This window comes from Aythya ferina (assembly GCF_964211825.1).
Source record: "Aythya ferina genome assembly, chromosome: 5".
In the NCBI taxonomy this organism is placed as follows: Eukaryota; Metazoa; Chordata; class Aves; order Anseriformes; family Anatidae; genus Aythya; species Aythya ferina.
In genome coordinates, this window is record NC_140301.1 from 18,558,702 (window position 1) to 18,586,644 (window position 27,943).

Genomic DNA, 27,943 nt, shown 5'->3' on the forward strand with positions numbered 1-27,943 from the left:
TTCTTTCTTCAAAGAATTACCAAGCAAAACCTTACATACTGTCCTGCAAGCCTCTCCTAACAGCACCTCACAGAAAATCTATCCAGTTTCTTCCAGCTCACAACCTCAAGAAAACAGAGGTCTAAATAAATCAGTCCTTCCCATCAGTCACCTACATAAGTGCAGGTGTGGATGCTGGTGCAGTTTTTCCATCAGCTCTTCCTCTGTAGGTTCTTCCAAAACATCTCTACAAAGAAAAAGCATGAGTTGTTAGGGACAGCAAAGGGAAGTTCTCAGCATTTGTTTTTGCAATGCACACAGAGATGCAGCATGTGCTCATTTCATTCTTGAAATGAGGAATTAAAATTACAATAAAATTGATGCTCCCTAAAGATGCATCTACTTGCAAGTGATCCATCCTTTGCAGATGTGTCATGGAAACCAGCAGCTGTTTTCCCATAAGGAGCAGGGAAACAATTTCCTGCACACAGTACAATACAACTGAAGGTCAGTAAATTTGTTTTCCTGAAAGATCTCCCCAATGAGAACATGTTCCCAATGCTACTATTGAATATCCAACGTGCACCAGAAGTTCTATGTGTGCTTGATCATCAAGTATGAACTCACCACCCACAATTTCATAATAAGCCAAGAATTTGCATCACTTTCCTCATCTTCCCTTTTCTTCTACCTCTCAGCACAGCCCCCTCCACACACACACTTCCAACACCTCTTCACCCATGATGCTATTGGCAGGAAGCATATAAAGATTAAGTATAACAAGGCAGCTTAAAGGAAGCCTAACCAAAGCATAGGCTGAGTTTCTCTGAGGTAACAGATGAAGCAGTTTGCTTCTGACAGAGGAAATAAGAGACAAGCATTTTACCCTCTTGCAACCAGCACACTAAGAGATGAACAACAAAAAAAAAAACATTAAGTAGATTATTAAGCCTAGTTTAACTCACCTGAACATTAGTTCAACTGTCCTCTGATATTCAATATCTGAGAGAGACTCCCGATGACAGCGACGGTCCCACTTGTGGATAAAGTTCTGGAACATAAAAGAGACAGAAAGAAAAATTAAAGGCTATTTCTACTGACATCAGTAAAGAGGTTATGTCAGATCAAGACATTGGGAGGTGGGGAGGGGGGACTGCTTTAAACAGTGGCAGGTTTTATTTATTGGCAGTAATTTTAGTCATCAGCACATCAGCATATTTATTGACTGTGGGTCACTATTCAAATCTGTTGTTCAGGAATGGAATAACTTTTTTTTTTTTTTTTTGGAATAACTTCCTCATCACACTGAAAGAACAGCAGAACTAAAAAATAACCCTGTTGCTTTCTATGCCTAGCAAGGACTGCCTCCGCAGGATAACTGTGTGAACTACCCAAAAGAGTTCACCTGCTTTGAAGTTTTTCCACTTAAAAAAAAAAAAAAAAAAAAGCCAAAAAAAAAAAAAAAAAAAAAAACAATATAAACATATTCTTAGTCCAGGACTCACAAAACTCAGCTTCTGTTTTTTTCATCCTCCCCAATCCACTTTTAATTGTATGAATCAATATCTAGGTGCAGGCAGACAGCTTAGGGAAGAAAAAATAAAAGAGAAAAATAGTGACATCCTAGTGATATCCCCTCTGGCTCCAGTATGCTCTGTCTTTGCTCTTACAACAAACTCTGTCCAGAGCCCTTCAGAAGCAAGCATACAGAAAACTTTACGGGACTGGCCTCCTGTCAGAACTGAAAGTCTTTCCTAACATGCCCAGGGGTAGGACTGAAGCTTAGCATGAGACTCATCTCACCTAAATTGATCTAGTTACCATTCCACATAAAGCAGCACATTTTAGTTATCTGTGCAATCAAAAAGCAACAACAACTCCACCACATCTCCAGAAGAGAAATTTTCATTGGTTTTAAGATGGGGTGAAGTCCTCTAAAGATGTTCATTTTCTGCCATTACTTATGCAAGGCTTATATGATTAACATGGATTAGATCGTTACAATTAATGTTCCCTTGTTGCCTTCACCATCAAAAAGCTCAAAAGACAATTAAACTTTCAAGAGAAGTACAGAGACACAAGAGACCAGTGAAACTACACGTTCATCATGGCATTAGCTAGGTACCTACATTTCCATGGCATTTTAAAAGAAGCTCTAAACAACAACCTCTTCAAAATAATCAGTTCCACTCTTCCAGTGTGGAACTGGGTAATAATCCAAGCTGGGAGGTGGAAAGAGACAAAGGACCGCCAAATAAAACAGAAATGTAAAGCTTAAATAGCTTCATTTGCTGACAAAACAAATGCAAAAAATACTTGCAGCTTGGGTAACTAAAGCTGAAGTTAAATGCTAAAATGCTAACAATATTAAAGTACAAGAGAAGCATTTCTAAAATATTTTTAAATATAACACATCTTTACGGTGAGTTAGCTGACACAAAAAAATGTATATGCCCAGTGAAATGCAACTAGATTTGTCACAAATTAAAAACAAAAAAAACCCACAATTTTCAGGGAAAAAGAAAATGTTTCCTCAACATCTGAGAGAAGGAGATAGGGAAAAAGATTAAGCAAACACACAAAACCAACCTGCATTTCCCAGAAAGTTTCCTGGGTTCCTCCTATTTCCCATACAGAGCAGAACCTGCTATCAGGATCCAATACCAAATAAACATGCTTTCTTACCTCTAGAAGTAAAGCTACGAAGAGATTAACCCAGATGACAGATGAGATCAACCACCAGGCTACAAAATAGATCTTGGCCCACCTGCAGATCAGATTAACAGACAATAAGTAAAGTAGAAGAAGAAGATCCATCTAGGCTAGTGTCCTTTGAGTGGTCAAAAGTGGAAGAACATGAAAAAAGATCAAGAACATGACTAGATATCTAAAAGTCTACCCCCTCAGAGCTCTCCCAATCTCCAACCATTTGCAGTTCAGAGATTTCTTGAGCTAGAGGTAGCTTCCATTCGTTGCAGATCCCAAAGGATTTCTTTCACAACTTGTCCAGTCTTCACCAGACCACATTAAACATTTATCACAGACAACAGCCTGTTGAAGAATTCCACACCTTAACTACATGCTGGGTGAAGAACCACTTCCTTCTGTTTGATTCAAACTGCTAGATTCAAGACGTGGAAATCATGAAATCAGGACTCCACAGAAGTCAAACAGCAAATTTCCCAGGTTTACTGCATTAAGATTTCACCAGCCAAACATCAGTGAAACAGCTTAACTTAGAACCTATCCAGTTAATTCAAACATTCCCAAAACATAATGGGATGCAAATGAAAGATATGCTCTAGGTTCTAAGTCTACTAAACATTATTTACCTCCAGGGAAAATGCAGAAGCAACCCAGAATATCTTACAGTGATTCACTTACATCTCTTCTGTGAGACTGGCTCTACAGTGAGAGCCACCCACCTACCTAAAGCATGTTGCAAACCTGCTTAAAATTCACTTAAGCAATTCACACTTTTTTGGAGCAAGACGGCTACCAAACCAGCTTCGAATACCTTCTAAAATGGTATTTAGAAAGAGAAGAAAGGTTAGCTGCATGTCTAGCTTCTAGGAATTGTACTACGTGTATAATTCTTGTTCATTTACTTTATAAACTAGATTTATATGGCTCCGTATTGGCATTATTACAGCTACTTACGGACTTGAGTATCTTGAGAACGCTTCCAGAAAGACTTGCCAGTTGTTCACTACCATCACATCCCAGAGGGTCACCACTGCTGCCTGAAATAACACAAGTAAAACAGAAATTGAGTTGCTACATCGCATGTTAAAAAGCCTCAGAAAATGAGGGAAAGGGACAGGCACAGAGGGAAAGAGGTTTGGATTCCACCTATGATCAGACTCACAGCAAAGTCATCAAAGTTGTTCGGCCAATATTCCAGCTGTTCATAGGTCCCACACTGCAGAGTGCCATTATTATATGTCGTATTGACAACACTACAAGAGAATTGGTCTGGTATGAGCACAGCTTTCTACATACTATACCTCAAAAAACAAGATTCCCGTGATTAAAGTTAAGTACCTCATATGCGCAGAAAACAAGGGAAATCATTAAAGCTACAGCAGGTTAAAATTTCAAGCTACAGATTAGCACACTGGCAATTTCAACACACCAAGAAGAAAACTGAAAGAGTAGCAAATGAAAAAAGCCTGTGTGATTGAAAATTAAGTAAGGCCAGCTTCAAGAGCAAGAAGGAAAAAAAAAAGACACAGAAACAGCTTAGAGGCATGGAGTTGCAGATGCTTTTGAAAATCAGAGTACTTCTTTCTGAATAGTGATGTTTAGAATGTTACCTGGTATTTCCCATAGGAACCACAGCACCTTTAAACAGCATTATGCCAGTTATAGCAAACGCATAGAAAACCACCTGGAAGAAATGTATTTAAGTATTAGTTTTGAATATTTCTGTCACTAAATAAGCATACAATGCAATTAAACATTGAATTTAGCTTAGTACCACAAGTAAAAGATTCTGGTCATGAACAACACCAAAACCTATTGAAGTTAAAATACTTCTTAATGTCTAGAGTTTTTTTTTTAATTGCTTGCTCTTACTTTTTTAATGTTCTATTTAACTTTCCGTTGTTAAAATACATTACATCAATTTAATTTATGATCTGTCAGAAAAAAAAAAAAAGAAGAAGAAAGAAAGAAAGAAAGAAAAACAGTACCTATATGTACAAGGAATAGCTTAAGTATTTGGGGAGCTTTTTGTTAGATTCATTGAAAATCACCTTTTACAAAACCTAATGTAAGGACAAAAATAAGCCAGTATTACATCAGCAACTCCTTCTAAAATGTTATATTAATCTAAAAGCCAAGGTTTCATAACTAAATGATTTTGGAACTGCAGTCCAAGAACTGCACTTGTTAGGAAAACACAAACCTCTTTCTAAAAAGAAGGTTTTTGCAGTCTTACACAGTTACCTACTATTAAAATTTGCAAAATGACCTAAAAAGCTTGTTCTAGAAATAATCTATACTTCTGAGTAAAGAACCATTTGTTCCAGGACAGCCTGAGACAAGATCAGTGTTTGACGAAATTGAAGTGTCCTTATTCACTTTTCTGTATTTTGCTAGAAGACAGCCCCAGGAAGGTCTGGGAAGAAAGGAAGGGACTGCTCTGATCTGTGAATTCCAGCATTTTAAATGCTACTGGAATAAGTTGAAGCTGCCATTCCACAACCTGCCAGGAGATGGGGCATCTGCCCTTGCAATAAAGTCAATTTTATTCTATGATAAAAGATATTAAATCTCAACAGATGTACCGCCTAACATATTAGCTAACAAGCTATATTACTTTATCAACATATGTTCAAGGCTAAAATTCAGAAAGATCTTCTGCATCAGCAGGTAATGGAGCGGGACTTGACTATGGTAGAAGGCTCAGTGACAGCTTCTACTCAGCCTTAAGTAAAAGCAAGTTAAATTAATGGAAGTGGCAAATGCTGTTGCAGAGTTGCTGGTGCAAAACTGCAGTTGACACTCCCAGCACAAAGGACAATCCGCAGATGACATTTCACAAGCATTATATCTTACATGAATGAGTAGGGACACCATGCTGAAACACTACAGCATCATGTCTAAACTAAAACTGAAGCCTATTTCTGCAGGCTCCTGCCATCTTAGCTATGTCTGTCAGGACTGCAAGGAGCCACCAGCAGAATTCTGTAGTTCAGGTACAGCCACGCCAGTAGCAGCGCAGCTTTGGGGTCCTACTGTAAAGCACAAGGGAGCTCACCTGATGAGTGCTCTCTCCCAGGGCTCTGACATATGGGCTTTGTCACACTCAGCAGCAGCAAACATCAATCACTGCCTCCCCAGCCCAGCCACCAAGCAACCCTAGCAGCCTGTGACTGGGGTGACAAGCAAATGTGTGCTCCTTTAGCATGGTGTACTCACTTCATCAAGAAATCACAAAGTTACCAGGAGTACAGGCAGCCTTTAGACTGCTCATTACATTGAGCAACCATAAGGCAGGGCAGCGTTTTCTACAGTTGCTTTGGAAAGACATGGGAATTTATTTATTTCCAACAACCACCAAAAGCCTCCCATTACACTGAAGCTGGTCCTATGCAAGCTTGATCGTATGCAAGACTGGTATTTAGGCTCCGAAGAACCCAGAGACTCCTGTTTTCACCTGTAAAAACTAATGCCCTGGTTTGCGCACTCCCAAAGTATTTCTCAGTTTTCTCAGTAGTTCCCTACAGCATGTTTATTTTTATTTCAAATTGCAACATAAACCTCTCCAGGCCACAATCTAAGGTCCCTCCCCTACAGATACAAGCAGATTAGTAAAGACAAAAACCAGATATTCTGGATAAATTGTATGCTAAGTCAGTTTTTGTTTTGATATATTAGAACAACTTCTCGGACAACACCTAATACACAGCAAAACCTTGCTCTTTTAACCATTATTTCAAATTAAGGTATTTTAAAAAATAAAAACCATATGAAATAAAGACACCCACTCATTTGCTCTGTCAGGAAGACACAGCTGCAAATCCAGAAACTCAAGAGTTAGGAAATGTAGACTTTATGTAATCAGCATCACACACTGTGATACATCCTTGAATCATCTGTTTACAGAGTGTATGTTGTACACATTTAACACACTTTGAACACGATGGCAGGGACTTTCACAAAACCTCATGTCCAAACACGCCAGCCATCTTAAGACTTTCTCAACTGAGAACAATTTTAAAGTTGTTTTGCTATTTAATTTAACATAAGCAAGACAGGGTAAGGACAGAGAGGCCACTTTAGAAACAGATGAGTTTTTCTTTGAAAACAGAATTTCCAGCCTGAGACAAGTACTTTAGACAAGTTTCAATAACCTTTTAAAGGCACTTCTGGAGGAAACTGGTAATTGAGGCACAGTCACCACACGTTGGCCATAACAAAACAGTAGTTTGTTACGTCTTTGCAAGACATGCTCTAGAGAATTAGTTGATGATGGTGAAATATTATGGTTCATAGGAATTGTCATCCAAAGACCCTGGTTTACTTTGTCATTTCCTGTCTTACAGACAGCAGTATAATAAGTGGTATGTGTTCATCAGTCTTGCTTTATGACTTACCACAAGGATTCCTGCAAAGGCCCTCAAGTTTTTTACCAGATCCAGCAATGTAGTAACAACCAAAGCCATGAACTAAAACAAAGCAGAATTTGATATGCATTACATTCACCCCATTCATAATCTTTATCAAATTATCTTTACTAAAAGGATAAACAAATACTGATCAGGAAAGGGAAATATGTCTAAATGACAATAGTCTTTTATACAGTGATATCTGCATGAGATACTTAAAATGAACAAACAGTGATGTACTCTTCTTCATATGCAGCCTTCATGCTAACTTTCAGGTACAATTAGGCTCCCACGACCTAAAGGGCTATATATAAAGATCAGAACAGGGAAAATAACGATGTAAGTGCCCCTACAACTTCAGGGTGATTAATACGGATTGAACAAGAAGCATGTCTATTTTATACTTTCCACAGAAATTACACCAGGTGGATATTTATTAAGACACAAGTCCTTCTCCTGATTGCAATTTGGACTTAGTGTTCAAGCAAGTCTAAGCATGGGATTATAACAAACAACTTCAACTGATTTCAGATTCAAAAATAGGTACACTGGTATAAATACACAAAACTAGAAAGTGAAAAAGGGATTAATTCCAAAAAAACCCTTTACTGAACTAAACTGTCTGGCAGTATCTGGTGAGAGCAAGCCCATCACCTCTTGAGTATGAAGTTCTTCAAGGACTTCACATCCAGTCACCTAGTTCAGACTGAAGCCTTATGTAAGTTACGCAAGTATTTCTGGATGTTTCTCTACCCACTATAGAATCCTAACATCAACTGCAATGACATCAACAGAACTTCCCTGGCTTTTCAATGGAGAAAACAACCTAAAGAGAGTTTGTGAGGTATTGTGCCTACTCAGGTGAGAAAGAATCGCAAGTTAGTACACAACATTACAAAAAGCTTTAATAAAATTTATAATTTGACTAACAAAGATATCAGAAATGTGGAGGAGTAAGCAAACACCTTCATATTAGGAATGATCCGCAGGAACCTGAACACGATTAGCATGTTCACCAATCGAACCATGTCCCACAGCGATAACAAGCCTATGAACTCAGGTCTCCTAGGGAAGATGGAAGAAAATAATAAATCAAAGAAACAGCTCATGTCAGAAAGACAATTAAAGCTACTGAGCTACAGATAACTGCAAATTCCCCCCAACTTCTGCTTAATATCTGTGCCATATTAAGATTTGTTTTGGAAAAAAAAAAAGAATTTTATTTCCTCATATAAACACTTTTACAATCTATGACCAACTAGAACAGTGCACTCACTTTTGGGATTACCAGTACAAGAAAGAGAGAAACTACAGCTAGATCAGCAGAGGGCCAACAATATATGGCCAGGGGCTGGCGCACCTGCCCTGCGACTATAGTTTCAGGAACTAGGCTTGCTCAGCCTGAGAAAAGACTGCTTCAGAGCAATGTAGTGACATCCTTCTATTAAGTACAGAGAGGTCCCCAAGAAGACAGAAGCAAGGCTGTTCAATGGTGCACAGTAAGAGGGCAAGGGATAATAAGCCTATGCTGAAACAAGGGCAGCTCACACTAGATATAAGGAAGCACTTATCAACCATGAGGACAATGGGAGTCAATGACATTAAATTGTTAGCAATTAACATCCCTATGGCAATGCTTTTGAGTGATGGGAAAAAAGTGTTCAACAATAAACGCACTGTTAGCTGTTACTTCACCTGGTCTCTTTATAAAGGACCTAGTGTAATGACAGAAGTTATCTTTATTTACAACATAACAACTATCCTGAAAAATTAGGGAGAGTCAGCATTTTAGGAGTGAGCTCGTATGAAGAGAAAGTATCAAAATGTGTTTTAAGTCCCCCCCCAGAAAAAGTAAGATTCACAAAGTCCTCCAAAAGTCCTTTGCTTTCCTCTTCTGGTGTGTCTGCAGTTCACACATTTTAAAAGTAGAAATGATTACTTTAGTGGCTTTGATGATGAAAAAAGGTTAAGATAATAATCCAAGAACTGTCTGAATTTAGGAAAATCAAGATACTTTTACTTGCTATTTTATTTCTAGTACAGATTAACAGTTTAAAAATCTATGGGATTTTTCATACTAAATTTTACAGAATGAAATAAAACTCAGTCTTTAATGTACAGGGTAGGGTAAAAGGGGATTTGCTAGTTGTTTAGCAGTTCATATAATTGGGCTTATGGACAGTCTGATATTGAAACATGAGGTTAGTAGCTGGTTCTGTATGTTGTATCAAATTCCTCTTTCTGCACCTTTCAAAAGCATAGGTCTGCTAAGATGTTATTTTAGATCAGATTACAAGTAACAAACACATCCTTCTCTCAAAGCACAGAAGCAGAACTCTTAAGATTTATGAAGAGATTAAATAACTTTCTTTCACCTATCCATTTTGCCTAGCCTTTGGTGATGGTAATAGCAAGAACTTCTCCTAGGTTTGGAAACTTATGGACAATTATAGCATAACATAAGTGTGCATGAATGTGTGTGTGTATTCCCCTGACCCACCCTAAATTCTCAAGAAATTGCAACAGTTCAAGGAGATTACATACCAACCAGGATGAGGAAATCCATACTCTGCGAAAGTTGCGATCTCCAAAACCTTTAGATAGGAGAAGGGAAGAAAAGTCAAAGCTGTTTAACTTTGTAAATTTTAAGTTTTAAAAATTACTTACATTTCTTGACAGGAAACGTTTTTGAGAGCTTTAAAACACTAATTTGACTCAGTTTTAAGCTCTGAAATTGACATATTTTTGACTAGAAATTCCTCCAAAGTAATCTAATGGTGATACATACAAGGACATTGAATGAATTACACAAACAGTGAATTTGACCTCTTCTGCCATACCAGTTTCAGGCCTTTACCAAACAATAATAATAACCTTCTGCCACTTTCTTATTAAAAAGTGATGCTTAGCTACGTAACAGAGTTCCTCATGTGATAACTTTAAGAGCTCAATGTTTCCACATAACATTAAGATTTCTTGTTAATTATCCTTTTTAACTTTTCCATTGATTTCAAAAACCCACCTCCAAAAAAGGGACACAAAGAGTACCATTCACTACCAAAACCTTCATGCCCATGAAAACCACAATACTGGCTCAAGCTGTTTAACTCAGCACATGAAACAGTGCTGAATAAAGAACAATTCTGCTAGCTCTTGCACCTCCTCGTCATCCTAGACACTGAATCCAGGAACACAGAAGTCGAAAACAAAAACAACCAACCAAAAAAAAAAATCTTACCAGCAGAATTGCAGTCAGAAGTCCATCAAACCTATTGCTCGGGTATGATAAGTATCTTTTCAAGCCCATCGCCAAGATTTTCAGCAACATTTCCAGCAGATAGTACAGGATGAAGAAGCAGTTGATAGCCTTCACCACCACCCCCAAATAAGAAAAATGGTTAGAATTAAATGCATCAGAGAACAGCAAAAAAAAAATAATAAAGTAGGAATACTGTCATATCTTACCCCCAAGAAGAAGTCATCTCTTTCAGAAGGCTGCTTATCAGCATCCATCACCAAAACCACCTTAAAAGACAAGGAATCTTTTATGAATCCACTGCTTTACTGCTGCACAAAACAGATTTTTTAGCATAAGAACAGGACATACTTTACACAGATCTTTTCAAGCAGCTTAGAATATATTCATTAACCTCAGGCCAGAATATAATCCTTAACCAAGGAGTATTCTCTCCTAAGACTATACACGACTAAAGCAAGCAAAACACGGATACCTACCACAGAAAGTGGTTATTACAACAGAGATGAAAAGAACAAAAAACAGAACTGATTTTTCAGCACGAAAAAATAAACAATCTTACTTACGCAGATAGAAATAATGTTTGCAAGGGCTACCACATTCCCCAAGTACCCAAAGTAAGGATGGCCAAAGGCAAACTGCACTTGCTGCATAAAATGGGATTGGTACTCTGGACTGGGAGGATGCTGAAAAGCCAAACACAAAAGGATTTTCTGATATTTCATGGTCTAGAGAAACGTCTTTGAATCTATTTTTTACTCTGTGAACATGAACATATGGTGGAGATGCATTGTTTTAATATAGGGCTGTCACGGCATGACAAATCCCTTGCATTTCATCAAAAAAGGATTTACTACAGACATACATGTTTCTCAAGAGCACTTTTTTCAGAAAGTCTATGCTGGAAGCTTAACTCCTCTTCCTTGTTCCATCGTAATTAACCTTCCTACTAAACAAAATAAACATAAATACAGCCCTCACCTATTTTGTCTGCCCAAGAAGGTTAAAAATGCTGTGAAAACAACCAGGCATTTCATATATTTAACATTACCTGGCAATCCCAAACTAATGCTGCAAAAGCTCCCCAAAGCAATGGCATTTGTGGCTGTTAGAGCAATCTACAAACAACTTAAAATCAACAACACCTGATCATTCCCTGTGTTCACAGAACTGTAAAATGTATTTAATTCTACACCTAGCATAATTACTATCACTTATTTTTGTTCAAAACCACGATCACTTTTAGTATTGATAAATAATTGTAAGGTACATACTTGCTTAATGGCATCTTTGTCTAGTTCTTCAAAGAGCTTCTGAAACTGGGCAGCAGACAGATGGTCACCGGACCATATTTTGAGTGACTTCACATGAAAGAGAAAGTCAGGTCAACACCTGCATTAGATGCATCTTCAGAACACACGAGCACTCTCAGACTATCTCAAAAGCCTAGGAATACAGCTGTAACCTTGTGAACCACAAGGTATTAGAGTGAGCTTAGATATCTTTTGTTTTAATTCTAACCTGTTAAATGACTGGGATTTGTTTCACCCTTTCTGTTTTCCCTCTCTGGGATCACAAGCTTCTTAAGAAGAAGCATGCTCTAACGATACTTAGAATACTTGCTCTAATGATACTTGGATACTTAGTCTCATTTAGTACTTCTATTCTGCAGAGATCCTAAGAATGAAGGTATGTTAGTTATCATCATTCTGCAGAAATGACTACCTGGAAAGATGGAATTATTTTTACAAATTGTAAAATGAAGAAGACCCTCCCATAGCATGCTAAATGCTAACTGCAACTGCAGCACACACAGCAACAACAACAAAAAAAAAAAAAAAAAAAAAAAAAAAAGACACACCACTAACTAGAACTTGGATTTGCGTACTTAAATAATGCAGTGGACAGCTTGACATAAGTGGAGAGCATGGTGTTTTTTTTGCAGGCTACTCTGTTTATGCAACCCCTATCCCAGACAACAATGGGAAGCAACACACATACACTTCCTCATTCCACTTCCAACCTTCAAACTGGAGCCAACCAGCTGCTGGCACGTTACTACCATCAGCTCTTAACTATCACTTTCTCTTGGCAGAAGTTCATACCATATGTACTTCCAAAACCTGCTGCAATTTTGTTCTTAAAAAGCAACATTACTTTTGGATAATAGTCTCATACCATACTGTTAACTCCTGCAACTTCAACCTCCTGTCAGAGACAATTTCTCTGTCCTCTGACAACTACGGCTTTGTAAAACAAAGAAAGTCTTCATTACCCTACACCACCTACAGGCAGATGCCTTCCTCTTCACAGTAACCAAAGTAGCAGCAATATTAAGGAGAAATCATTGGAACAAAAACTCTGTAGGCAAAGACCAACACACAAACAGACACTGAGCTGTGCCTCTGCTCAGGCAGCAAGAAAGCAGCATACAAGCAGCTGAGCTGAAAGCTACTGCTCCTAAATCAGTTCTGAGACTAAAAGCATTTCAGTTTTCACAGCTGTCCCATCAGACATTTCCTGGCCACCAAAGTTTTAAAGCTCCTACCCTCATGATTGCTTGCTTGCAGCGAGAATCCATTTCAACTTTCTGCAGCACTTGAAACAAGGCCCCAGCACTGACGTACGACCTATTTAAAAGACAGGATGTGCTTAGAGGATGGGCCCTGAAACAGATAGCTATCTTGATGGCAGATGGTTGTTTTATTTTTTTTTTTATTTATTTTTGGAAACACAGAAATAAAAAGGAAACAGACCCCATAAAAATCCCTAACAACAGGTTATAAATACTCACTTGAATCAATAATAAAATGAAAAGATAAGCAAAAGTGTCATTTTCTTCAAAAAGGGGTCCTCAGTTAATATATTAAACAAGAGGAACAGAAACCTGCTTTTTTCTGCAAGGTGAATGACAGTTTCAATATCCTTCACTTACTGTTCTGCATTAGCAGGAGCCTCTTTCAGGGAAGAAAGCACTTCAAATGCAGCCCGGATTCCTAGCCGTCTCCTGAAGAGGGAGGACTGAACTGATTTCTGTACAGTAAACACACCACAAAAGGAGACAATTTACTTATACTGGTTTAAAGGAAAACCAATTAGATAATATAAATGTGACGCGTAAACTGTTTGCCTAGTCCTTAGACAAAATCCACGGCAAGATTCAGTAAAGTCCGTATCTGTTCAAATAAAATTGCTTCCATGAAGTCACAAAACTGTTTTCTTTCTCCTCCTAACAAAGTCCCCATCATCAGCCACTATATTTAGTTGTTCAGACACCAGGTGCAACCAGACAGGCACTCCCACAGTTTAAAGGAAATACTGCTAAGAGTCAAAGGCTGAAATCAGTAAAGCCCATGCATACCAGAAGGTCTTGGGGACCAGCAGAAATACCCAGCACCCCCAGCAGTTCTACATCCCGTGGTCAGATACTATACCGATCCTCTGGTACACACACACATCCCCACCCAAATCGTGATTAGAGACTAGAAGAGACCTTCCAGCTCTCACTCCTTACAAGAGCTCTGTGAAAGAAGGAAGGAACCAAGCAGACAAATATCTAGAGTTCAAGTAAACATCCAGATCATGATTTATTTTTAATTCTTGCCTGCACAGGCACTTGCTTATTCTGGAGACAATGGCAACTGTAGAGCTCAAGTATTCACAGAAATTCATGCCACTGTCGGACAGCCTACCAAAGAGAAGGAAGTCAGATCCACGTTTTTTTTTGTGCTTCAATTTTTCATTGCAATCACCATCAAAATGCCTATTAACTAGTTTTTGGGGAGTCAGATTATGACATGTTCTCCCATGGGCAAGAAGAAAATGGAGAAAAAAGGGAAGAAACAGGTAGAGCAGGAAAAAAGAAAAATACAAAAATTCTTTGCACACATTACATATAAAATGCCTCTCCCACTGTGGGGTGGAGGCCATTCCTTCTGTGTAATATTGTTTATGACTTACTACGCAACAAACTTTACCTTCTCTCTGGACCTTTACCTAGAGCAACTACTATTTCACTTTTTCCTCAAGCCCTCAGCTCCAGTCTTTGCGCCTCTGAGGGAAGGAAAGTACTATAGGTCTGTATGTAAATGACTTACAGGGGAATCATACACAAAGCCAAGGTGGTTTGGTGGTTACCCCCCACCAAACCTACAGGAAACAGCACGCGTGAGAAAAGACAAGGTGGATTGCACGTAACAAGGAACTGCTGTTTATTCTACCCTTAAACTACAGCCCAGGGGTTTAGCTATCAGACCAGTGCTTTTGTGTAGCACAGCCACTACATTGAGTCAGGTTTACCAAAAATATTGCTGTTGGGCTGTGAAGTTGCTTGAAATATGCAGCAGAAAAGTAAAAACCAAAACAACGACAATAACAAAAACAAAAATGGAGGTCGTAAAACTGAAGCACTAATAGTAAGCAAAGACTTGAGAGAAAAAAAAAATCACCTTGAAAATTATAAAGCCAAAGTTAAAAAAAAAAAGAAAAAAGAAAAAACACAAAACAAAATCAGAAGATGGTACCTCAGCAAGACCCTGTTGAGGAGCAGAGCCTGAGCTCCTGAGCCCCGTTTGACTGATGATTGCCTGACCGAAAATTCAGTCACATACCATCAGCGTGATAAGCTAGTTAGCCTAGCACTGTGTTAATTGTATTAATCTACTACATGTATTAACTGCTAAGTAACTGTGGTGCACCTTGCATGTTTACATTCATTGCTGGTGACAAACTCAGTTCTGGAAATCTCCAGCTGCACCCACGCAGCCTCTTCCTTCCCCACCTCTCCAGTCAGCTACATGTTTTTCAAACAGCACTAGGAAATTCACAGAATTCATCCTCTTGTAGGAAGAACATTATATTGGAAGTAGCAGAGATCACCTTTAATTTGATTTATGTTGTCCCTGCTTTTTAAAATACTCTTGCCTTAGCTCATTACAATTCCTCCCAGACTGTATAGCTCCTCTATCTCATACAGAAAACAAAAGAGCTTACAACCTTTCCTGCTAGGGAAATCCAGACTACGCTGCCAGCTGGAGACAAAACTGGTGCTCATAATGCAGCAAAGGAAACTACACAACTTGTTAATACATGAGAAAAAAAAAAAACTTTTAGCATCAAGTTTAACCACCACCACAGACTGCATGTTCCTTGCACAACTACATTTACTTCGTCACCTTTTACTTCTCTGATATAGTAGATACATGGGTCAAAAAAAGGTCATTACACCACACATCAGATTCCTATTAAACAAAAAGGGAAGCACTGCGTATGATCAGGCATCTTCTAGAAGCACACTGAAGTACTGCACTGATGACTCTGGCATCACATGGAGTGTAAGCTGAGTACCAACAGGAATAACTACTACACCAGAAAGCAATTTGGTTTTAGCTCATAACACAAAAAGAAAGGAAGGAAGTTTAAGCAACAAAGATTAGTAGTTCCTTGTCTTCTACTGCGTAAACATCTCCAGAGAATCCAAGTCTTACAGTAATTCAGTGGTTTGAAAACCATTTCAACTTACACCAGGTACCCCAGTAAAATTAAGGTTTTTACAAGGAACAGGTTAGGTGCCTATCCAGATGCCTCTGACATCTTAGTTCAAAAGGCCAGGTATCTACACACAGCCTACCGGCAGCTGCTTCTGGTACAAGTCAATCACCAACCTCAAATCCACCTCTGAGAAGCAAGAGACTGCCCCAGTCATTCTAATTTCACATCCACCCACAGTAAGGTGGTAGTAAAAATACTAAATGAGGACATGTTTTAATCAGCCATTTGTTTTTATTGAAGGCTTCTCATCCTGTCCTACTTAGAGAAATTAAGTGATAGGAATTGCAACAATAGCTATTAAAATAGTACTGCAGGTTTTCTACATGGAGAACAAGTTTAAGTTACTTGTTAATTGTCCTCATTCAGTTTTTTAAGTGTTGTTTTTTCTTCATGTGATAGTCAAAGTTGCACATCTACAGAACACACAGAAGTATACAAACTGGTGATTTACTCATAAAATGATCAAGCTACAACAGCTCGTACAGGTAAAAACACAGGTGTTTAAAGAGCCTTTAGTATGTTAAAAATGGATCTACAACCCGGATTGGCATACTGACTTAATACACAGTTAAAACTATAAACACTCAGGATTTCACAGTGCTAAGGTTGTGATAGAACACAGAAGTGGGGAATGTTTTACTCACCAGAAGGTATCCTCGAAACTGGTTATATATTATTGCTGTAAGCAAGTTCATCAGAAATAAGTTACCTATCGAAGAAAAAAAAAATCAATGGGAATTATTGGAATACATTTCTGCTTCTCAAGACGCATTGTGTTTCTCTGATTTCAGGTTGCTGACTATTTAAATCTAAGCATTTCCACATTTTACAAAGTACAACACAGTATATAAATGTTTCTCTCCCCTGAAACAACAAAAAAGCCTTGGATAGCCACCAAAAAGATACATTTCAAGCATACTCCATAAACCAGAAGTAGCTATTATTTTTCAAACACATTAACAAATGTAAGATTCACAAGCTTAACACATTTTTTCCCTCTTAAGAATGAAGAGATTTCAGTGCATATCACGTAAACACTGAAAAGAAGTTTCAACATACATAATAAATCATAGGCCTGAATTCAAAAGAATATTTTCTTCAATTTGTTTTCTAAAAATAAAGTTTAACATTGAATACAAAGTCACATATTTGTTCTCCTATATTTGTTACTAAAAACAAACCATTTTATAAGTGCCTTCCCTGAAATTTATCTTGCAAGACACTACGTTGTAACTGGAAGAAAGGCAAAAAAGTAAAAAAAAAAAAAAAAAAAAAAAAAAAAAAAAAAAAAAAAAAAAGAAGAACTTTGTGATAAAACCTCTAGAAAAATAAAACTTCTTAGCTGGTATGCACAGGTGCTAAAGTTACAGTGCATTTAAATTAACGAAGAAACACATCAACTTACCTAATACAGTGAAGAGTATGAAGAAGATTGAATAAGCTCGGTTCTTAGAATATGCTGGAATCATAACTGTAATAGATTTAACAAAAAAACATTTATGAATTTTATGCTTGAGAGAAATAAAGCAGAGACGTCTCAATTTTTTGGTAAACATTAAAAGCTCTTATATTGCTCGACTTCAGAGCTGCATATAGATAACACAAATTACATCATGGGAAATAGAAAAATCCTGCTACTTAAGGCACAAAAAAAAATCTTACAGAACCTTCCTCTGGGTGTACTAAGAACTATTTGCTGAAAGAACAGTTACGGTAGCCTGAAGATATGCCATGATTCACTGAAAATACAGACAAGAACTATTTCCAAAACACATTGCTTACCATCAGGATTATTTGCTGTAGTTAGCAGGACCAGCAGTGATGTCAGTGAATCAGGCAAATTCCGAAAATATCCCAACCATTCCTTATCCTGCTGGCCATCCTAGTCAAAGAGATGCTCATTGTTACCAGAGAAACATGAAGAATCACCAAAACTGTCTTACCAAGAAAATAAAAATATACAGATATTCTCTCACTTATCAATTTATTATGCACACAGTCAAATCTACCATGTGAAAAAACGTAAGGCAAGCATAAAAACTAGGACAACGTGTAGGAATACAGTGCAATTGTTTCACTTCTTAACAGGAAATAAAATACATAAGAAAGAACAGCAAGCTAAAGCAGACACAGGAGGCTCAATACAGAGGTCACATCTAACATCTCAAATGCAGGAAGGACAACAGAGTCACAAGAAGGCAGTACAGGAATCTAAAGCCACCCTTGACTGATAGATAAAGCATCATATTTTAGCGTGAAAGAAATACTGGGGGGGGGGGTACTGGAGCTAAAAGAACTCCCTAAACTTGACATCCCTTAACCTCCAACCCCTCCTCCCGGCCCCCAAAATAAAATAAATCACACAGACTAATCCCATATTCAATCTCAGTCTGCATAAAAATTGTGCATAGATCAGGAACTGCTTGCTTTTTAGTCCAGCTAGACAATGCTGTACCTCAGCATAGGCAGAGAACGAATGACTCCTGATTTTCCACTCCAGGATGAGTCCAGAAGTATAACACAATTTGAGGATACAATACTAAAACAAACCCTGTCTATACCAAAGGATAGAAACAAAACAGGGATAGCAACACCCAGGTGACTCCACGGCCTCCTCAGTTATGAAGAACTGCTTTAACCTCCGTGTTACAGAAGACTCTTGCCTAGCTCGAGCTATGCTCAAGCACCCGAAGCTCCTACATACTCACTAAACATGAAATGTCTCTCTCACCTCTCTCACTTTCCCTCTGAATTCTGAATGGAAAATTTTCAACATTGTCCATATTAGTTGTTTGCACAAAGTTACTAGCACTAACTGGAAAGCAAGTGTTCCCCTTTCTCTCCAGTCATTCCTTCACGTTCGTGGCAGATCATGTTTGATTACGGTCAGCTCAAGGTCTGCACAGAACACAGTTTTAGGTTCTTCTTCAATAAAGTACATGAAGACGTACTTAAAGTACAAGTGCAAGGACAGCCCTCATTTTCTCTTATTTTACAGGAAATAAAAGATATACACAACAAACAGCACACAACATAAAATGATACAAAATGACCAGAATTAGTACACATTACAGGAGTTATTAGGCACACAGAAAACATAATTGATCTGTCTTGAAAAAAGATTAGGACATGATTCAAAATGCTTTGTATGGTATCAATGAAAACATCACACAGAGCTTAAACATCTTGGGAAAAAAAAAAGAAAAAAAAAAAAAGAAAGAAAAAAAAAAAAACAAGATCAGTGCTACAGCACCCAAAAAATATTTGCAATTACTCTGGTGACTACAGTCTTCAGAAGTATTTTGTGGCTCAGTGGAAAACATCAGCTGATCTGCTGAAGCCGTGATAGCATCAGGGATTTCAATCAAAGACACACTGGGAGGCACAATGTGGATAATACACATTTTTTTTCCCAACAAGTACTGACAGCTAAAAAAAATATGCAGAGTACAAACAATACAAACATGAATCCTGTAGTAGAGAGTAAACAGACAAAATCTGCTGAGAAGACTGGCAAACTGTACCTCTAGGAGAAATATGTAAAACAAACAAAAAAAAAAAAAAACAAACGCATAAATCTAGAGGCATCAATTTTATTACTGAATGTACTTCTAGAACATCCTTTGAGTCTTTTGCCTTGTTAGATACAATTAGTTTGTATGGGTATCAAGCCAGAAAATCAAAAAAGGAAAAAAAAAAAAAAAAAAAAGGATCTCTAGGTTGTTATTTTTCACCTAAATGTATAAAATTGACTGATACAGGTACATTAAATACATTTCCATCCGCTGGGAAAGCTTATAATGGAAATTAGATGTGACATAGAAAGATAATGCTGGATATACTGATTGCAACTAAAAAAAAAAGGAAAAGTAGAGCTCTGCTTGTAATTACAGATATTCTATAACAAGAATTTAAGGAATTTCCTGACCATAAGGAAGACTAGAGGCAAGCTAAGTACAAATTGCAGCAGGAACTTAGGTTCAAGACTGACTAAGGAAAGGACTGAGATTACTGAAAGAAGTGCACAAGTCTTAGTGATCATACAAATACATTTATGGAAGGCCCTAAAAAATAAAGAACATGAAACCTGAGTATGATACATTAAGATACAGGAAGGTTAGGAGAAAGAACACACCAAGAGCATTGGAACACAAAAGTGATTTTAACCACAAAATTTCAAATCTGCTTTTGGGAAGCAGGAAGAGAAAAAAGACATAGGAAGAAACAAAGATCAAAAGCCAAAACATCAGAGAAATACAGGCAAAAACCTACCAAGGCAATGCCAGGGATACCAGTACAGTAGATAAGATATGAAAACATGGAAGAAAGTAAACTTAGCAAAAAGCTAGATAGGGAAAGGAAAAAAAAAAGTAGTGAGTGACCATACAAACAAAAAAGCATCAAGATTAACAGCTTTGGACACAAAACAATATAGGCACTTTCAACAAAAGCAGAAAAAGTAACTCAAAGGACCAAATTGGAGAATTGTAGTAAGAAGCTGCTTGTATAAGCAGACTTGAAACTTCTCACCTGTGGTAACAGCATCAATACCAATAATATGTGGGACCATAAAAAAATAAAGATATCAACCACATTTAGCATGGAACCATCTAACCTTGCTCTGAGCCACAGAGCTAAACTAATAAAATAATATGGCAAAGTGCAAAGTTGCATTTGTGGAGTTGTAAAGTGTGTTATCATTTCAGAAACAAAGTGAAGTCTGGAGAAATAAAATTTGCACTAAAGATGATGAGATTTTAACACTATACTAAGAGCCTTCTAATGCACACTTACATAAGCAGAACTACACAAGGGTACTATTAAGACCTTAAATCTCTCTAAACAGACTTTAAACTCATCCCAGTGAGTCTGATGAGGTAAAATGACCTTTCCTGGGGAAACAAGTTTCACCAGTTTGATTAGAAAACTAGACATGCAGCAACACGAGTAAGAAAAAAAGCAGAGATCTATCAATGCACAAATATAATTGGTTACCTTTGTTCGAGCAAACAGCAGCATGGCAAACATGGTAAAGAGAGACAGATGAACAGCTAGTAGGAGAACAACACTATTGGAAAGAACAGATCATAGGCATTAATATCATTTTTATTATTAACATCTCTTGTTAAAAATGTAAAAAAAATGCCATGTAAAAAGACAAGGATATTTTTAAATGCCATGTAAAAAATCCTTGTCTTTTTACGTGGCATATTTTTTAAAACTACATGGAGATAACAGATCATCTAAGCTTTGATTCAGAAGAATCACTTCTTCAGGACACAACAGCATTAGCTTGAACAGTTCTGAGGTCAATGAGAGTTTAACATCTCTTTTTTTTTTTGTCTAAAGTTAGAACCACATTTTGATCACAGGATACAAATATAACACCTTGGTTTGCATAGGCCTTTGACTTTCCAGGATGCCCTGTGTGAGAAGTAACAGGCAAGGACAGCAAGATCTGTAAGCTGTATGTAACACAACCTATGCGAACAGGAAGAGCGCTCTCAAGAAGCATCATGCTGTCTGGTTGCCGTTTCACCAATGGCATTTCCAGTTCAACATTTCTAATGATAAGATCTAACATATATTTTGCTAAAACCATTTCGAAATTAAAACTGTGAAGTAAAGCACCCTTTAAAAAAAAAAAAAAAAAAAGCATAGTATGCTTTATAGATACAAAAGTATCTTGTTGTGGGGCACTCATGACTGGGAGGCAAGTACCCATAACTCTTCCAAAAGGGCTGTACACAACGTACACAGAATAAAAGAACTCCACTCAATCAGACCTTGTATGTCACACACACAGTCACATCACATGCCTTCTAGAGAAATTTTACAGACTAAAGGGGCCAAGAAGTTACCACAACTTTCCATCCATCACTATCAGATCTCACCAACCACTTTCCTAAGGCCTCAAGAAGAAAGCTGCTCAGATGTTGGTATTCTGGGGTGTGACAGTAACGACATGCTTGCTCTGCAAGGATGTTTTCTATGCTATTACCTACCTTGCCATTTCAGGCAATGTGCTGTTGATACTTTTTAATGTTTTCTTCATCATTGAAGAATTCTGAAGGAGAAAGAAAGGACGAAGAATTCTTCTTATTCTCACAGTCTGCAAAAAACAAAACAAGGGATCAGATGTTGAGTTCCCATAAGACTTGTACCACAAACATTTTTAATGTAGGCTTGTCAAAAAATTATGCACATCAACAAAAATCAACAGTGTAACACAAAAAGGCTGTGCTCAGAAGCTGAATCTGTCCCTCTGGTGTTAGAAAAGGCACAAAGAAGACTTTATAAATCTTAAGTTGAAAGAATGATAGATTGCTTTAAAAATACACACTGAAGTTTCAGTAGCCTCACCAGACCATTAATTATAAACAATTTAACTTTACGTAACAAGAAGGTCGAGAGATAGCATTTTCCTATTGTCTGCTAAGTGGATACCCACTTCAAGAGTGAGTATCAAGAGCAAGCTATTTTCAATAGAAATAGATACACATTTTGAAAGCAAATGATTTCAGTGTTCAGGTTTTTTTCTGTTTTTTATTTTATTACAGGGTCTGCTTATTACACAGCCTTCCCTGCCTCTGACAAAACTCACGTAGGTGATTGTCCTGATTTTCCTTAACATAACCTAAAGCAAGGAATCTACTTGATTTGTGCATTCAAGACACTTTCCAGCCTTCAAGTTATTTCTGACTTGCCTGCTACTTCAAGTATTTCAGCATCTTCCATTTTAGCATCAGTCTTCTCAGCACCACACGACAGCAAAAATCCACCCCTTGGTATTGTAACCTGCTGTTCAAACTACTTGTCCAGTACTATGTCCAAAGATTTTAGAATTTTTCTAAGACACATTTCCAACAAACGCACAATCTTTAGCCTTGACAGTTAACTTACTTCAGCCATATTATATTTATTTTGTTTGAATAAATGAAAAGGATATAAATATCTAGCTAACTTGAACAAAAATGTGTATAGGCTTAAATAATACATTCTTTCAACATTTTAGGATGACCTCTTTGTTACTTGGTCTCATCCTGATCAACAGTTCCCAGGAGTAACACATGCCCTGATCAGTATCCCTCAGCAGCTTCTCCTCCTCTGCCTCTCCCCACAGCTGTGTTGTTGATGGTTTCTGCAGAAAGCAGCAAGCAGTTCTTACCTCTGTGCAAACGAAACTCAGCGATACAACCCAGTCAGTAAGGGAAACAATTAATGTCAGGATATAAGCCATCAGCCATCTATTTTTCCAAAACTCTTCCCATCCAACTAAGTAACTCTGAAGGGAAGAGGGAGAAGAAGAAAAACAACAACTTATTTTAACAATAAATTCCAATACCCTGATAAAGTCAACACCAAGTGTTTTTCAAGTATCCATAGTTCTACAGCAGTGCTCATAAAGAGTTCCCTGAAACCCACGTTGATCAGAGAACTTTTCTATAATAATTAAAAAACATCAAGAGAAGAGAGAGGTGAATGCAGACCACGTGGGAAGAATTCTTTGCATGCAAGAAAAAAGTCCATTTAGTAACCACAAAAAGATCTTCCAGAAAGAAGGATCCGAAGAACAGTTCTGTTTGGTTATTATACATGCCAATTTTTACGGCCTAAAACAAGCAACCAAGCAAAAGCCATTGTATTCCTAGTAAAATGAATTTTACTTATTCCACACAAATAAGAGTTTATATTTCTTAGGGAAGTAGCCATACATTTTCTATTAAAAAACAAACAAACAAAAAGTTTTTCGCTAAAGCTGCAGTAATTTCTCCTAAAAGAGGGACTTCAACTCTGCAAGCAATCTCATTGCGAAAATCCAAGATTTGAATAACACTTCTCCAACCTTTCTCCCAAAATATAAAAGCAACACTGACTAAACCTACTCACTCAGCTGCCCAGCACATGTAGCGTTTCATTCAGTGGCAGAGAAAAGCAATGCTCACCTTCACAGACACATCAATCATGAACACGAGGAAGCAAAGCAGCTCGATGCTTTCTGTTAGGCCACATGGAGGCTCCCAGGCAGGAAGGCGGTATCGTACATCTGATGTGATAGTAAGCGAAGAAGGCCTTTCAATGAAAGCCAAAGCCAGGATTATAGTAATGGTCAAGCTCAAAATGCTGTTTGGGTAGAGATGAACAAAAATAAACAAAATGAATAACAAAATATTTACAGTCAAACAATTTTCTTACAAGAAAATCAAGTTTTATGAAATCATCTTTAACTCAAATTGGTTACACCATAACACAGCACTTAATTAGCACGATGTTGTCTGCTTTACAATAACTACTGATGACAACCAAACAACCTTATGTGGTGTCATTTTGAAACTGACAACAATCTTATTAATATATAATACAGTTAGAAATAGACATTTAGAAAACTTTTTGTATGCCTTGTTGCTTTCCACTTCTACCATGTCCACGTGTAGTCACCCACTTGCTTCCTACCGTAAGTTCTTAAGAATAAGTGCACAATTATCTAATTATTTAATAAAAATAAGACATAAACACAAAAATTATAGTCCTAAACTAAAAAGCAATAAGAATAACAAGTTCTCACCATTGACAAATTCTTGAATAATACCACCTATAAAGCCACAGGGATTTAGAGTCCACACGGTGGTTTATAGATCGATACTGTAGGGAGAAAGCAAAAAAGGATAATTCAAATATTACACGTGGTCTTGCAAAAATAAACCAAGCTCTAATCAATAAGGCTCGAGACAAATCCAGTTGGACAATAAGATAAAGAAATTATTGTACAAGTTATTATTAAAATGACACTCACTAATCAGTGCACCTTAGCTATAGCCCACATATGTGCAATGGGAAAGATTCTACTGAAGTTTTCCTTAATCTAAAGATTGCACATTTGATCGGATAAACAATCAGCGTGACAGTTATCTGAAGCAAGCATTATCCTCATTACATATTTACGTAATTATATAGAACAGTAGGCACTGAATTATTGTTAAAGAGTCCCAGACTTTTGGTTCACCTCTTGCATTCCTTCCATTCATGGATCTTCTTTTGTCTTGCCCCTCCAAAAAGCCGTAAGATGCAAACAATTTAATTCTGGAAACAGAAGACCTCAATCTCCACAGCCCCCCCGGGCTGCTCTTACTCTGCCTCCTCCAAGTAGTAAGTGTCAGAAGGGTGTGCATGCATTCAATATATCTGAACTCCTGAAATCTCCCAACCAAAAGAAAAAGGGCTGCAAAACTGTCCTCAAGCATTCACACTGCCCGTGACTAATAACAGGAAGGCAAGAAAATTCAGAAGTATGCTGTGACAGAGACAAAAATGGAGACTTGCACAGGCAGTAAGCTCAGCTAAAGTTCCAGCTTCTTGCTTAAAGCCAACCTCAAGCTTTGCCAACTCTCAAGCTTTGTAACCAGATTTAGATGCAAATAACAGGGTTTGCCCAGATACTTGCTCTTAGCAGTAAGGGCTTTATTAAAAAACAAAGCACACCCACCCACAAATCAACATAATCGGCATCTGCTTTGACAAACTTAAGAAGACACTAGTTCTGCACAAATACCCTGTGCAAAAACATGCACAGTCCAGGCAGACATTCACTGAAACTTGCATACCACAGGAATCTGATATTCTGATTTAGCTTTGTAAAACAAGACAATGTTATGTGGAACTTGCCTGAACAACAAAAAAAAAAAAACAACTTGGAAGCTCGCAGAACACATAACAAATACCCAGCACAGAAAGCTAACAAACAAGTTGTATTTACCTGTATCGCGTCTTCTATAAATACTACGGCTTGGTTTATATAAAGGTCATTATCCGATCCAGTAGCTATAACGTTAAAAAGAAACAAGAATTACTTGCTGCATTTTGGATAAGACCCGCAGCCTGCTTAGTTAACAGTTAACCTGAGTGAACAGAAGCTGCGCAGCCACGGTTCTCACAATAAACAGCACTGTATAAACACACACACGCTGAGAAAATACGGAAAGACAACTCCTGCCACGTTTGGCAGCATTGGGCATTAAATTAATAGTAATGATAATTTCAAAGAACATCATTTACTTTTATTTTGCAAAAAGGTTTGCTCTTCCATTTAGCTTAAGTAGCTACATTACGCTAGTAAATAAATAACTAGCGCGAGGCTGGGATAATTTTTATACAGAGAGAAATCTTAAGTAGCGTGCGTTGTATTTTACGACCTTACATCCTCATCAGTCTTAGTCTCAAGAAAATCAGCCCTAAATGAGACAGCAAAGATCTATTTCTATTTAATGGAGCTTTAACAATATTATTCTTTGATAAAGCAGGGATCCAAGCTGGAAATATGAGCCACTGGCATTCTAGACTCTTATTTTGTTTGTTAAATGTACTAAGGTTTAGATTGATGTTGTTCTCTCCAAAGCCAACAGAAATTTGTCAGAAGAGAACAGAAATAAGTCCTTTAAAAATAAAAAAAGAAAAAAAAGTCCCAAGAGTTATTATTACCATAGCTAACAGATCAGGGTTCAAGACACAGAAAGAGGTAAAAGTACACAAAGTGAAATAAAATATTGCAAATTAGTTTCCATGTGACGTTTCAAAACCCATTCCTAAGTCTATATGAAGACATGCACAAAGTTAAGAATAAAGGTCAATCGCTTGCATTCGCTTGATTTATGACCTGTGAATAACTAACCTGACAATTAACCCAACAAGACAGGCAGTTAAAGCCAACTTATGAGGAAGAGTCTCCTTCAGAGAAAGATTAGGGGGCTACAAACATAAAAAAACACTGCTGGTGTCACCTTCCCAAGGAGGGGGTGAGGCTGAAGGGGCAATTTGTGCCAGGCCAGGGACCCCACAGGACGCCTCGATCCCGTGCGCTCCCCGTGCTGCCCATCGAGCAGCGCCAGCAGCACCGCTGCTTTGGGTCCCTGACAATTATGTTCCACATGATTCAGCAGCATCACTTTCTGCAGACAGCTTCCAAGTGTCACCGTTTATGCGAGCACAAGCCAGGCTTTTGTACCGCTTGCGACTCAACCCGGGATGTGAGGGAAATGGCACATAGACGGCGGCGAGCAAGGTTCGTGCTGTCACGTGCAGGCAGATTTTATCCTGCTGGAGCCCCGCCGCGGCAGGGAGATACGAATAAAGTTGTTTAAAGGCACAGCATTAGTTCACGGGTACGAGGCACAGCAGAAGCTCCGCGTTTGTGAAGCAGACGCTGCAAGTTCAGCGCTGACCCCAAGGGTTTCAGAAGGGCAGGAGCCGAGCGACCTCTCTTCGCCCTAACGCGCGGAAACTCCCAAGAAGCGATGACTTTGGGGCAGTTCCCGAATTATTTATTTGTTAAAAGGTCATTCTCCGCGCTGGCTGCCCGGACGGGCGCTTGACCCATCCTGCCAGCCCTCGGTGCCGGCGAGCGGCGCTGAGTCACAGCGCGGCTGAGGGCAGCGCGGGGCGGCCCCACAGGAGCAGCCCTCAGGGGGGCTCCACAGCCACGCTCCCACCGCCCCGGCCGCCCCTCGCCCCCCGCTCACCCTCCTCGGCTCCCCGGAGCCAGCTCCGCGGGGGCAGCAGCGGCTCCGTCTCGGCGCCGGCTCCCGCCTCCATCAGCGGCGACCTGGGCTGGGCTGGGGCTGGGCTGCGCTCCGCCACCGGGACGGGGCGGGACGGGGCAGCAGCGGGGCGGCCGCCCCCGCCGCTTGTGACCGGCGCCTCAGGGAGGAGCCTCGGCACGGCACGGCCCCCTCGGCACAGTACAGCCTCTTTGGGCACGGTACAGCCCCTTCGGGCACAGCCCGGCCCCGGTTGTGGCGGCCGCAGCCCGGCGGCACCGCCCCGAGCCCGCCGCCCCCGGGCTGAGGGAGAAGAGGGCGGGAAGGGAGGAAGGGGCGGGCGCCGCCTCCCCCTGAGAGGGGCAGCCTGAGGGGGAAAGGGGCGATGCGGTGCGATCCTCATCGCCCTGCGGCTGCCAGGGCGCCAGCCGCTACTTCCCCTTCACACCCCGAGCGGAAAGCGGTGGTAAAAGCGGGCCAGTTCTCATCGGCTTCACCCCCGTGCAGGGCTG

The 27,943-nt window shown here is 38.9% G+C and overlaps 1 protein-coding gene across 1 annotated transcript; it reads right to left on the reverse strand.

The window, feature by feature from the left end:
- Nucleotides 1-27,541, reverse strand: TPCN2 (two pore segment channel 2). Its single transcript, XM_084520802.1, has 25 exons — nt 27,414-27,541; nt 25,655-25,719; nt 24,467-24,543; nt 23,847-24,024; nt 23,069-23,185; nt 21,906-22,012; nt 20,896-20,968; nt 17,683-17,782; nt 17,306-17,371; nt 16,545-16,609; nt 13,286-13,383; nt 12,899-12,980; nt 11,625-11,711; nt 10,917-11,036; nt 10,560-10,619; nt 10,333-10,461; nt 9,639-9,688; nt 8,060-8,159; nt 7,083-7,154; nt 4,296-4,369; nt 3,848-3,938; nt 3,640-3,722; nt 2,665-2,746; nt 945-1,030; nt 1-226 (listed from the first exon to the last, which is right to left on the reverse strand). The coding sequence occupies exons 1-25, from the start codon at nt 27,484-27,486 to the stop codon at nt 148-150; spliced, it is 2,214 nt and encodes a 737-aa protein (XP_084376928.1). The 5' UTR covers nt 27,487-27,541; the 3' UTR covers nt 1-147.
- Between the last annotated feature and the right edge of the window lie 402 nt (nt 27,542-27,943).

Bases quoted from the DNA above. Each gene is read 5' to 3' on its own strand.
- TPCN2 (XM_084520802.1), bottom strand. From the start codon at position 27,486: ATGGAGGCGGGAGCCGGCGCCGAGACGGAGCCGCTGCTGCCCCCGCGG. The intron at 25,720-27,413 runs GTGAGCGGGGGG...TTAACGTTATAG, and splicing joins GCTCCGGGGAGCCGAGGAGG to CTACTGGATCGGATAATGAC. The intron at 3,939-4,295 runs GTAACATTCTAA...ATTCTCTTGTAG, and splicing joins GTTCCTATGGGAAATACCAG to TGTTGTCAATACGACATATA.